Source organism: Phocoena sinus, chromosome 5 (genome assembly GCF_008692025.1).
Source record: "Phocoena sinus isolate mPhoSin1 chromosome 5, mPhoSin1.pri, whole genome shotgun sequence".
Lineage (NCBI taxonomy): Eukaryota > Metazoa > Chordata > Mammalia > Artiodactyla > Phocoenidae > Phocoena > Phocoena sinus.
In genome coordinates this window covers 73,233,451-73,247,065 of record NC_045767.1, presented here as the reverse complement: position 1 = coordinate 73,247,065, position 13,615 = coordinate 73,233,451, and the positions used below count along the sequence as shown (strand labels likewise).

The 13,615-nt window shown below is 47.1% G+C and overlaps 1 protein-coding gene and 1 pseudogene across 2 annotated transcripts in view; both read left to right on the top strand.

The window, feature by feature from the left end:
• LRRC66 (leucine rich repeat containing 66) overlaps positions 1 to 13,615 on the top strand; it is a 26,440-nt gene extending 12,825 nt beyond the window's left edge. The window contains exons 4-5 of one of the 2 annotated variants that reach the window (XM_032632949.1): positions 5,603 to 5,792; positions 7,309 to 13,615. In XM_032632949.1, coding sequence (XP_032488840.1) covers positions 5,603 to 5,792; positions 7,309 to 9,035 — 1,917 coding nt within the window. In that variant the 3' untranslated portion in view covers positions 9,036 to 13,615. Of the gene's footprint in view, positions 1 to 5,599; positions 5,793 to 7,308 lie in introns of both variants that reach the window. The other variant, XM_032632948.1, reaches the window with a different exon arrangement.
• Positions 1,611 to 2,328, top strand: LOC116754489 (annotated as a pseudogene).

Below are 13,615 nucleotides of genomic sequence, written 5' to 3'. Positions count from 1 at the left end.
TGTGTATAGCTGATGCTTGGTATCCAAGGGGATTGGTTCCAGGACCCGCATGGGTACCAAAATCTGTGGATCCTCAAGTCCCGTATGTAAAATGGCATAGTACTTGCGTATAACCTAAACACATCCTCCCATATACTTTAAATCATCTCTAGATTACTTATAATAATACAATGTAAATACAATGTAAGTGCTATGTAAATAGTTGCCTGTGCAGGACAAATTCAAGTTTTGCTTTTTGGAACACTCAGCATTTTTTTTTTTAAACTATTTTCTGTCCATGGTTGGTTGAATCTGAGAATGCAGAAACCATAGATATGGAGGGCAGACTGTATCTTACCCTTACTGCACATCCCAGTTTGGACTAGCCATCGCATAGCTGCAAGACAAATGCCCAACCTCGCCCCCGCCCCTTTCAACCGGAATGGCCCTCCAAGCCCGTCCTCTCTCGGAGACTAGTGACGCAGTGGTGAGGGAGGTCGACCCTGCAGCCAGCTGCCTGAGTTTAAACCCAGGCTCTGCCGCTCGCCAGCCACACGATCTTGGGCAAGTTACCAGATCACTCTGTGCCTCAGTTTTCTCATCTGTAAAAGGGAGGTAAGTTGCTTCCTTTTTCATAGAGTTTTGTGAGAATTAAATGTTTTAATCCGTAGACTGTGCTTTGAACAGTAGTTGGAATACAGTAAGCCCTTTATAAATGTAGACTACGTATAGAAATTCTAAAGTGGTTGCGACGCCCTACTCTTTTTTTTTTTTGCGGTACGCGGGCCTCTCACTGTTGTGGCCTCTCCCGTTGCGGAGCACAGGCTCCGGACGCGCAGGCTCAGCGGCCATGGCTCACGGGCCCAGCCGCTCCACGGCATGTGGGATCTTCCCGCACCGGGGCACGAACCCGTGTCCCCTGCATCGGCAGGCGGACTCTCAACCACTACGCCACCAGGGAAACCCAGCTCTACTATTTTAACATACAAATCTGATTGTAAGCTTTCACGACAAGGGCCTGGCCCCTGCTTGCCCCTCCAGCCTCATTTCAAGCCACCCTCCCCTTGCTGACTGCATTCCTGCCTAGTTTTCACCCCAAGCCCTCCCCTATTGCTGATCCTTTTGCCTGGAAGAGCTAACTCTTACTACTCCTCAGGAAGCCTTCCCTGGGTCTCCAGATTGAATTAGTTTCCCTTTATACACAGGTATAGTAGACTATGCTTTTTCCATACTGCACGTATGGAAACTGAAATTATTTCATTCTAGGTATGGTTTAGCCATTAATGCCTATATCCCCATAACCCTTCTACCAGACGGTGAGCTCTTTGAGGACATACATCATGTCTATTTTGTTTTCTAATGCTTAACATATGTCCAGTACATACCATGTATTTACAAACACTTGTTGAATAAACAAAGGAACGAACGGCTAGATGATGATCATGGATAGGTGTATTCGTTATCTATTGCTGAGGTCAGCAATCCAGGCAAGGCTTGCCTGGGGCCTCTGCTGAAGGTGTCTCAAGAAGCTGCAGTCAAACCACGGAGGGCAGGTGGGCGACGAGCAGGCCCAGGGGCCGGGAGGCTGCGGGCAGTGGCGCTGTGCCCGGCGTAGCCAGAGAGGCCCCGAGATGCCGAGCAAGAGGAGGTACAACGTGTGGCTCCCACCGGCCCGGATCAAGAAGATCGTGTAGACGGATGAAGAGATTGGGAAGGTGGCGGCGGCTGTGCCTGTCATCCTCTGTCGGGTGCTCGAGCTTTTCCTGGAGTCACCGTGGAAGAAGGCCTGCCGGTGACCCAGTCCTGAAACGCCAAGACCGTGACCACATCCCACTGGAAGCAGTGCATTGAGCTGGAGCCGCAGTTTGACTTCTTGAAGGATCTGGTGGCATCCGTGCCTGACATGTAGGGGGATGGGGAAGACAACCACATGGGTGGGAACAAGGGTCCCCGCAGGGGCCGGAAGCCAGGCGGCAGCAGCCGGAAGAATGGTGGGATGCGAAGCAAGGGCGAAGACAAGAAGCTGTCAGGGACAGGCTCACAGCAGGAGGATGTCTGAGGGTGCAGATACTGACGGGGAAGAAGAGACACCACTGCCCCCATCCCAGGCCAGCCACCTCCCTGCCCACTTCCAGAGCCCCCCTGACACCCTTCATGCCCTTCACCTCGACTCAGCCTCTGCCCCCCGCACCCCACCCCCTGGGCCCCTCAGCACCTGAGGCAGAGGATGAAGAGGATTATGACTCCCAGCGCCCTTTGCCCCCCAGGCCACACCTGCTTTTAGCTGGGTTTAGTTGCTCTGGGGGAAAGAGAGAAGTTAGAGCTGTTCTTAAGTTTATTATCGGATGAATGGATAAAGAAGATGTGGCACATATATACAATGGAATATTGCTCAGCCATAAAAAGAAACGAAATTGAGCTATTTGTAATGAGGTGGATGGACCTACAGTCTGTCATACAGAGTGAAGTAAGTCAGAAAGAGAAAAACAAATACCGTATGCTTCCATATATATGGAATCTAAGAAAAAAAATGTCATGAAGAACCTAGGGGTAAGACGGGAATAAAGACACAGACCTACTAGAGAATGGACTTGAGGTTACGGGGAGGGGGAAGGGTAAGCTGTGACAAAGCGAGAGAGAGGCGTGGACATATATACACTACCAAACGTAAGGTAGATAGCTAGTGGGAAGCAGCCGCACAGCACAGGGAGATCAGCTCGGTGCTTTGTGACCACCTGGAGGGTTGGGATAGGGAGGGTGGGAGGGAGGGAAATGCAAGAGGGAAGAGATATGGGAACATATGTATATGTATAACTGATTCACTTTGTTATAAAGCAGAAACTAACACACCATTGTAGAGCAAATATACTCCAATAAAGATGTAAAAAAAATTTTTTTTAAGTTTATTAATAAAATAATAATAAAAGGGGGGGAAAGGCTGCAATCAAGGTGTTGGCCAGGGCTGTAGTCTCACCTGAAGGCCCAACTGAAGAAGGATCCACTTCCAAGCCCACGTGGTTGTTGGCAGGATTCAGTTCCACGTGGGCTACTGGGCTTCGGGTGCCATTCCTTACTGGCTGTCAGCCTAAGCCTGCCCTCAGTTCTGTGCCGTGTGGACCTCCCCACAGGGCAGTTCACAGCCTGGCAGCTCGCTTCAGAGCCCGAAGGAGAGAGCCTGCTAGCAAGAACATCACAGTCTTATGGAATGTAATCGTGGAAGGGACATCCATTGCTTTTGCCATGGTCTGTCGGTTAGAAGAGAGGCACAGGTCTTGCCTATACTCAATGGGAGGAGATGACCCAGATGGTGTGAATATGGGGGCAGGTTATTGGGGACCTGTCTGCCATCGTAGTTATCAGAGCAGACGAGAAAGTCCACTTAACTTGGCAGTGCTCTCGGTTCACCACAAACAGGCCGTCAGATTGCCTGGGAACCTCATTTAGCGTATTGTATACAGATGATATTTGTATGTGTAATTTCCCTATGCCTGTTTTATTTCCTGTGCATTTTCATTGTGCTTTATAAGTCTTCTGCAGCTCACAGGTGATAGATGCTACAGGCAAACTAAAAAACAAGCCCAAGAATGTTCTGAATCATCTGTAATTCTAAATTACCTGAGCTGCCCAGAATCATACAATTTCTCCTTCTCCATTAACCCTTCTGCCTGTTCAGCAGTAACTCTAAAAACTTCTTTGGGAACATGATGAGCATATTTGGTACCAGAAAGTCGAATATTAAAATGGATGTAGTTGGGTTTTTTTCCAGGAGACGTATTTAATACTTGCATTATATATTACGTGTCTTTCCACGTGGGCATCTTTTCAGAAACCAGATAGATTTCTCAAAGCATAAATTCATCCTCTTGTGGAGGTAGAATGAAATGTTTCATTGGCATTTCAAATAAGCATTCCTTTTCCTCTGCCATTCTTCTTAGAGCAGTGACTTGCTGGCAACACTATATGCTTCTCCCAATCTTTCTATATCGTACACTCCTTTCAAATGACAGTGGATGGCCACTTCTTTAGCCACATTGGACTATTCTGTTTTAATCTTTTCTCAGAAATTATTCCTCCTGAATCATTTGATTAGCTCTCTGTCCTCTCTTCTGTTTTGCTTTTAGTTTCGTGATTTATAATATAACAGCTGCTAGGATGGGGAAAAAAATGCAGACATGCACTAAGAAGAAAATACCCCCCAAAACATTAGAATATTTCACCCTTTTGTTGGGGGGGGGGTACATAGAAAACTATTGATCCTAGTCAAGGCCAGGCCAAAGCAATGTTTTGTGGGGTTTTTTTTTTTCCTTCCTGGTCCCAGTCTCCTACTTCCTATTTTTGACAGCCTTCCCTTGGGAGTCAAGAGTGCTTGGTTACTCAACAGTGCAAAGGTCCCCCTCACTACTGAGTCTTGGTTATGGTGCTGTTTGAGTGTTTGTCTGAGTAAAAGCTCTTCTCAGGAATTTATATAACCCAAGATACCAGTGCTGCTTTTTCCCTGATGTTTATTAAACAATGGACCTGAATTACATTCAGCCTCCATGGTTTTCATCCATGGCCCTCTTTTTTACTTTTCAGCAAGCTTTGCATTTATGATTTTCTCCCAAACCCCATGACCCCACTCTGGTGACTCAGGCTCTGAGAGGCTGTGTTCTGGAGTGGAAGGCACACAGCTACGGAGCCAGATCAGATCTCAGCTCTGCCATTCACTCATTCATTCATTCATTCATTCCTCCCTCCGTTATTTTCTGCGCACCTGGTACCAAGCCTTAGGAGTCGGGATTATATGGAGTATACTGTGACCTAGCCCAGTTTCCTCCTCTGTAAAAAGGGGGAAATGACAAAGTTGTTGGGAGGAATAGACATACTGGTAAAGTACCCAGTAGGATGCCTGGTACACAGCAATGCTCTGCAAATGGTAGCTAGAGCTACACCTAGCTATGCTGTCCTGGCCACATCACACCACCGCCATATCCAGCTTCACAGATCCTACTCTGTGTTTTTAGAGTCACTGAATCCTTTTTGTTCCCCAGTTTCCCCTTCATTTCTGATGAGACTAGGAAAATTAGTCATTTTGTTTATACTGAGTAGCCATGGATGCAGAGAAATGTACTATTACCTTTAAGGTAATACTTGATGCAAAAGAACTCTCTCTGCCATTTTTAGTCAACCACAGTTCTTCTGGGCTCTCTGTCCTCATCATCCAGTATCTCCTGCCACTTTCAAGATCACAGGGCTTCTAGACATTCGAGACCTGCTCTCTAATTCCAGACCTTGATAACAACTGGGAGTCTAGGTTATATCGAACAGTACAAATCACAGTTCATAGGAAAGAAGGAAGGAAACGTGATTGGGCATCTAATACAGGCACCATACTTAAAGTTTTCACATACATTTAATCCTCAGAACAACCCTGGGAGGTAGGCTCATTGAGAGTCAACAATTTGCCGAGTCTCACAGAGTTCTTAGGGACAGAGCAGAGAATTAAACCCAGTATTCTGACTCCGAAATCAGTGCTAAATTCATATGGCTTCCATAGAGACATAGACAGTATCCGTAACTAGTTTATTTTGTCTCCAAATGTCTTTATTCACAGACTGTCCTAAATTTGTTTCTTCTCAAGCAGGTTGTAGACCTCAGCAACAATGCTCTGACCGCCATTCTGCCGCTGATGATCATGGCTCTGGAACTTCCCCACCTGGAGGCTGACTTGGCTGTTAACCGTTGGCAGTGTGACTATCGCGTGGAAGTCTTCCAAAATGTTATTTCTGAACCCTGGAGAAAAAAGTGGAATGCAATTTGCAACAAGTCTATTGGTAAGTCAGTAGTGTCTCTTCTCTCAGAAATGGTTCCATTTAAACAGAAAAGAGACATGAAAAATTTAGTCTCACTTGAAACAATGACAGTCCCCCCAGAAGCAAGAGTGCTGATCTATGGCATTAATCATCCTTGGGCTGTATCACAGAAAAATCATTGGTACCTAACTGTTCTCCTCAGTTCATGAACGAGTTTCTTCACGTGGTGAGAAACCTAGTTCAGCTAGCTCAGAAAGCACTGGCTTTGGTCAAAACCAGAAATTTCACAAAGAATTTTTCCCTAAAGCCCCAAAATGTCATATTTTTATCCCAAATATTAATAAAATAACTGATCAAAGAAAGGACTTCTAAAACTTGAAACATAATTATTTAAAATGCTGGCTAACCCTCTGAAAGTATAATCCTACACATACACAAAACACACATATTTCAAAAGTATATTTTTCTTTGATTTGTTCCCTGCCACTCTCCCAAACTGCTAGAATACGTTACTGCAACTGAATATTTTGGAAAGCTTCTGCCCCCCCCCCCCCCGCCCCCACTATTAACTATCTTGGCTAATTCTCAAACTCTTAACTGGGGGAAAAAAAAAAAAAGAGTCATTTTTTTAAAAAATGAGTCCTGGCCTCTGTTCTATTCAGGACTGCTATTAAGTAGAGACATGGCCATGCTTACCAGGTTTAGGAGAAATCCATGAAGATTAGAGAGAAGTCTTAATGGTGTCAGCCACACTTGGTTCATTGCCCTGTAAGAGCCACACGGGCATTCTGAGTGTGGAGGGCAGAATGTCAGGAACCAGCAGAGAAACCCGAATATTTTTTGCTGTTTGCCAGCACCGAGGAATGGTGAGGAAATGCTATAGCAAACACAGGTGTGGCCAAGGCAGATTTTTGCAGAGGGAATGTTCTCGTAAATGTGCAGTGAGTAAGGGAAGGCTGTGGAGAAAGGAGGAACAATGTGGCTGTCCCTACAGACTGGTTTCCTTTCTCCTGTGGGCAGCAGTCAGCCAGGAAGCTTAAGAAACACAGTCTCCCGGGCCTGGGAGCAGCAGGCCCGAGCCTGAGAGCCTCGTGTAAGTCTGCACAGAGCCTGACACATGCTGCTGGCATCGACAACCAATCAAGCAATCAGTCAGTAAAGTTGCTCATCGTGTAATACCCACTTTAAATCTAGCTAGACGAGGACTGAGGACTCACAGATGCTTTTTATTTATTTATTTATGGGTTTTTTATTTATTTATTTATTTATTTTTGCGGTACGCGGGCCTCTCACTGCTGTGGCCTCTCCCGTTGCGGAGCACAGGCTCCGGAGGCGCAGGCTCAGCGACCATGGCTCACGGGCCCAGCCGCTCTGCGGCATGTGGGATCTTCCCGGACCGGGGCACGAACCCATGTCCCCTGCATCGGCAGGCGGACTCTCAACCACTGCGCCACCAGGGAAGCCCACAGATGCTTTTTAAACCACTGGAATCTCATTCCCGTGTCAACTCTGCGTGTGCTTTTACCCCCACTCTCAGGGAAGGAGGAGGCATACTGGTGGACGCCCACAAGGCGCGTGTCCAGAGAGACCCACCTTCCTCGCACTGATCTGAATCATACGAAAAGCCTCGCGACGAGCACAGCTGAGAGGCCCTGGGAAGTGCGCTTTTCCACTCTGCGCAAGAAGGACCCTGCGGGCTCTGACACCAGTGACAGGGAGAGGCGGCTGCCAGGAAGGGTTAGGAGCACCGGGGATGTGCAAGCTGCTGGCAGAAGGGAGGACGCTTCCCAGGACCTGGTCCTGGCCGTCTGTCTGTCAGTGTCCATCACGTTCTTCGTGGCTTTCTGCCTGGGGGCTTTTGCGAGGCCTTATGTGGACAGACTGTGGCAACAGAGATGCCGGAAAAAAAGTCCAGGTTCAGGGAACGTGTACTCAAACCAGGGCTTCTACGATGAAATCGAAGCTGTAGGGAACATGGAGCAGACAAGGATGGATCTGCGCCAAACTTTCCACGATCCAAACCTCTGTGAGAACCAAGCCCCACACGCGGCCGTCACTCCTGCAAGAACGCTGGCACCGAGCAGAAAGGAGGCTGGCGGCGGGCAGGGCGGAGAACGATGCGGGGACCACACTGGGGCAGGAAGCGGGAAGGAAAACGCACTCCCAAATCACGGTGCGGCCCGGCCCGTTCTCCGCGGATGGCTGAATGCTGATGACACCCAACTAATGCCGGCGGGACAGGACTGCATCTACAGGTATGATATTCCTGGAGAAGTAAATTATGACACTGTGGCCGGGGAAGGTTCCCTCGGTGAGCGATCAGTGGGCATCCCTGCCGTGGCTGCCACATTACAGACAAGCCCTGGCTCAATCTGTAAGGATTCCAACGAATTAGGCCCACCCATCCCCAGGGAAATGACCACGCCTCTCTCCCAAATGGTGGCGCCTACAAAAGCGCTGAGGGCTGGAGAGAAGGAGGGGAGAGGGGGCAGTCCACACTTCCCTTCGGAGTTTTCTAAGGAGAATGTGATGAGCGCACAGCAGCAAAGGCTCGAGGGCGCCGGTGACGAGGAAGAGCCCCTCGCCCACTACGGAGCGGCCACACTCAGTGACCCAGGAGCCAAGGACCCGTCCCCGCCCGTCTTCGCTCCGGGGTGGGGTCATGACCTGCATGTGACTCCTGCTAGCAAGGAACTAGCACAAAAGGACACGCCTGACGCTCAGTACGAGTTGGACACCGATTCTGACGAAGGGTCTTTATTTACTCTAAGTTCAACAAGTTCAGAAGACTGGAGAAGTGTGGCTGAAGCAGGGGCACATGGTGAGGAGAGCTGCAGAGCCAACGAGCCCCCGGGGGACGAGGACTCAGGGGAGAGGAGGGACAATGTCGTGTCATTAGAGAGTCTTGAGGACAGCATCGCCTTCCAGAAGATTCTGGAGAAATGTGAGAATCAGGAACCTCATTCTGGAAGAACTCTCATTTCTGATCCAGACGACGGTTTGTACACGACTCATCCGGAAGGTGGCTCTAACAGCAATAAATTTCAGGATCCACTGACCTTGCCCAGGTCACTGGGCAACAGTCCTTGCAGTGATGAGATCCCAGGCCTGTCCATTTACGACTGTGTCACAGCTCTTCAATCCAAGGCAGCAGAGTGGAAATGTTCACTTAGAGACTTGGAGTTTTCAAATGTAGATGTTTTACCACAAACGCCAACATGTTCTGCTGAAGTTCCCTCAGATCCTGGAGAGTGCCTGTGGTGAAGGAGATGCAGACATTTGTAAATATGAACCTTACGTTCAGGGAGTAGACACAGCTCAAAGCAATATTCCTTCCAAGATCGCTGTGGGGAAAAACTTAAGACCCTCACGACAAGTTTCTGAAGAGGACAACATGAATGGGCACTGATGAGGGGTTCGTGTGTCCTCTTGAGGACAGTGATTCCAGAAAGGTTATAAGCCAAACACAATTGTTACACTCCTGTGGTGACGAACCAGATCTTCAGTGTGAAAGGGGGTGGGGTGGTGGGAGGGGTATTTTGAAAATGGGGTCAAGAGCCAGGTACCACTATTACAGATGCTTCCAAATGAAACCAGTTCACTAAGAACACGGGAGCCCTTCAGTGACAGAGACTGGGGTCAACATTCAGAGCCGAATCAGTGAATTTGATTCTCTAAATTCTTCCCTATGTTTAATTAATTCTAATATAAAACTACCATTCACAAGACATCGATCATTTAGGTAGGAAAGCACTGAGGTATTTGAACATCAAAGGTTCCAATTAATAAATTTTACATTAAAACTTAACACTGATGATGTTGCAGTTAGGAAAAGATGATTCTAATTTTTATACCCAAATGCAGACCCAGAGAAACCTGGTGGTTGTTGGCTGTCTATAAGCATGTTCAAGTCCCTTCAACGTTCACACTGAAGAATGGGAACACCACCCTGCCGCTCCCTCAAAATACCACCTTCTTTTCTCCTTTATAGCTAGGCTTCTCCAAGGAATAGTCAGCAACTGTCTGTTGACACACCAGCGCACCGTGGTCTGGTTTCAGCTCAGCGTTTCTTTAACCCATGCCAGTAGAGGTCACCAACAACCTCCCATGGGACATGCATGGACTCTTCAGTCCATCAGGTAAAAAACCTCTGCAGCTTTGGACACTGTCGGCCACTCCCAACTTGACATTCTTTCTCTGTAGTTTTGTGACACAACTCTGTAAAGGTGAGGATCCCAGCAGGACCCAGACAGCAAGAAACAGGGATGACTAGAGAGAGTTTAGTGAAAGAACCATTTGGAAAGAACCGGACAGGATGAAGGGAAATTAGTAAGGGAAGGTGAAGGACCTAAAGGCTAGTAATAAATAGGGGAAAGCCTTTCCCACACTTAGGCCTGAAGAGACAAGGGGAATTGCAGCTACGGGTGCACAGCAGAAGCTATGGCCTTTGGTAGACGAACACAGCCACCAGGAATGCATTGTCCAGTAGGAGGAAGCCAAGAGAATCACCACCTGAACCCTCTCCTCACCCTCCAGCCTCCCAGTGGCTGACCTCTGCAAGCCAGAGGGCAGTCCACAGCGGTCAGCCTTCCAGGCCACAGAGCAGGACACGGGGGGAGAAAGTCAATTTGGAGAAGAGATTTGGGCAAATAGGGACCATACAGCACGTACTTGCTTTTGATTCTTCTATGACTCTGGTCACTCTCAGGCTCCTTCTACCTCCTCTTTCTGTGTTTGCCTGGTAAATACCTACGTTTCCCAGGGTTTGGTCCCAGACCTCCTTGTCTTCTCACTCAGTGTCCTTTCCCCATGTGAGGTGTCACTTGTCATGGCTTTTCCACCATCACCTAATTGCTGCTATTTCCTGCTTCTGTATCTCCAGCTCTGAAATCTTTCTGGAGCTTTACACTCACATCCAGCTGCCTGTTGGATATCCCCATGGGCACTTCTAACCAAGCAATGCCTATGCCTACAGTGAAACTCAGCAGCAACCCCTAATCCTCTCCATCCACCCAGTCTGATCCCCCGAGTTCCGTTTCACTATCTGCTCCATCCAGAAACCCTGGAGTCTTCCTCTCTTCACTGCCCACATCTAATTATTGGCCACTGAGTGCAGCCACTTCTGGCCCCTCAACATCTGTCAAGTCCATTCCATCCTCTCGGTCCACACAGCCCCAGCTTCAGCTCTCACCTTGACACTCCGCCCAGATCTGTGACGACAACACACCAACTGGTTTCTTTACCTCTAGTCCTACGTGCCTTTATTATCCCCACGCTACAGCCAGAGGGGTGGTTCCTGAAACCCAAGTGTGATCACGTGGCTCCCCTGAGTAGGGTCTACATGGCTGCAGGCTTCTCTGTTTTTCTAAAGCACCGCATAACTCCCTGTCTCCAGACCTTTGCCCACTTCACATCTGCCTGAAATGCTCTTAACAACCCCACCCAACAAGCCCACCCAAACAAGCCCCCCTTTAGCTCAGTAGATCCTACCTGGGTCCCAGCCTTAACTGTCACTTCCTCACGGAAACCTTCCCAGACCCCCTAGACTAAGTTAGACTTCCCTGTTGCAAACTCTTTCCTTACACAGGCATTGTCCTTCTCAGAGGAGAGCTTATCACGAGCAAGGTTAAATAATTGCTTGTGTGATTATTGATTTAATGTCTGTCTGCCCCTCCTATACCCCTACCTCCGTGAGAGCAACAACAACAAAAATGTGTCTTGTCTCCTAAAGGCCTGGCATTTAATAGGTTCTCAATATATGGATTTATTAAATAAATGAATGAAAACAAACTCTTTAGTGTGATACACAAGGGTGTCGGTGACCTGGCCCGGCTTTCCATTCAACTTTCCATGTGGCATTTATCTCTCTGTGCCCTACCTCCTTCCTGAAAGCCACAGTTACAGACACACCAGACTATGTCACCCCACCACGCCTTGCCCACCTGCTCCCCACATCTGGGGGCATGTCTGGCCTCTCTGCTAAGCCCTGCTTCACCTGCCTGGCAGATATCTCTGCTGTTTTCGAGACACTGTTTAAGGTCACCTCCTCCATGAGCCTTTCTTGGCTTATTCCACCCAAGTAGAACAGACCACTTCCTTCCTTCCTTCCTTCGGCCCCCACTGCACTGCTGTGCATTATGGAGAAAACAAGGTTTCACGTGGTTTGATTGAGAGCTACTAGAAACTCTTCTATGGGCCAACATCCAACTTCTGGGTGAAGTTCAGTGCCAGCATAGAGTCTACGAAGCCTAAAAATCATCTCAGAGTTAGCAGTTACTTTATAAAGTGAAAAATTACTTTCTATTTCAGCAGCACTGAGAAAAAAGTATATACAGTTGTGACTATTTTTGTTTGTTTTTGTTCACACTTCCAAAACAAAAGCTTCTGGTAATGTGGCATAAACATCGCAGGCATTGCAGTTTAGTAGCTCTGTGTCTCAGCAAGCACTCATAAAAACAAAACTTTCAAACCCCTCTCAATACGCCTTGCTGTAGGCTTGGCTAACACGGCTTGATGTGAGTGAGATTTGAGGCCTGCTAATTCCAGATTTCCAAAATGTCTCACCTTTGGGGTCTGCCCCCAAATTGACTCAAACTTTAAACTACCTAAGTTCCATAGATCTCCTTTACCCCAATTTCCCCCTCTGTTTTAGTTTCACTTATTTGGATTATGTCTCTAGTTCTATTTTTACACAAATGACCTTTAAAACATCACACTTTTCATTAAGATAAGTCTTTTTGCATTTCTTTAGCAGAGTAACTCAATTTTTTATCAGCCTAACAATTCCATAATAGCATATTTTCATCTAAGAAACATTCAAAAAACCCCTGGCATAATTTACCTCTACACGTTGCTAAAACTATTAAATACAACTTAGACTAATGGCTGCAAACCCAACATATGAAACATTAAAATCTTTTCTTTTTTGAAGAGCAACTAGTGCCACATTTAATTGTCTTTTTAATGTTATCTTCTACCCTTCAGGTTCAATAAAGTCAGTTTTCGTTCATGTTGACAAAATTTTCCCCTAACCCTCTAGAATGGTTCAATATGTAAGGCCTCAGGCCTCTCCCTCACTCCTCAGGAAAGATTCATCCAGTTCTTTTCAGTGGCCATGCAGGGCAAAGGAGAAAATCCCGGGAGTAAGAGCCAGGAATAACCGCTTGAACCACCAAATGGCAAAAAAATGCAAGCAAAGAGATATCGCCATATTTCCAGTCTATTTGAAAGACAAAATCCATTCAACTCAAAGCTACAAGTTTTCTCTGAAGTACCTTCAGACCCAAGGGAGATGCAGGTGAGAGGGGGAGAAGGGGTTCCTATAGCCTGTGAATTTCACCAGTGCTTTATACTAGATGACTATGCCATCAAATAAAGTAAGTGGCAGGCCACAGACTTAACAGCAGGAGGGCTCATGAGCCTACCCACTAATAAGTAAAGGGGAGAGAGTGCCATCTTTCTGTTGCCTGAAAAATCTTATATTCATGAGAACTTGAGGGCAAGAACTGTGGCTGTCTGAACATTGTTTCTGCATAAACTTCAGCCGGTTTATATTTTTCAAATGTTCTACTGCTATCTGAAAATTCTAGGTGATGTGGGCAATGAAAGTGTTCATGAGTTTTAAGGCTCTGTGGACTCTATAATTTAACATATAACAAATGTACTTCGGTTGCCAGAATGAACAAGGACATCCCGAACCTGGACTAGAAATCTTTTCAGTCTTTTGCCGACGAGTATTTCACCTGCCTTTGTGTGTCTATGTATCTGCAATCCTGAGGCAATTCGTACGCTTAAACATAATAACATCTTTGCTCCTTTGAATAAATATAACACGTTCCTTGAAA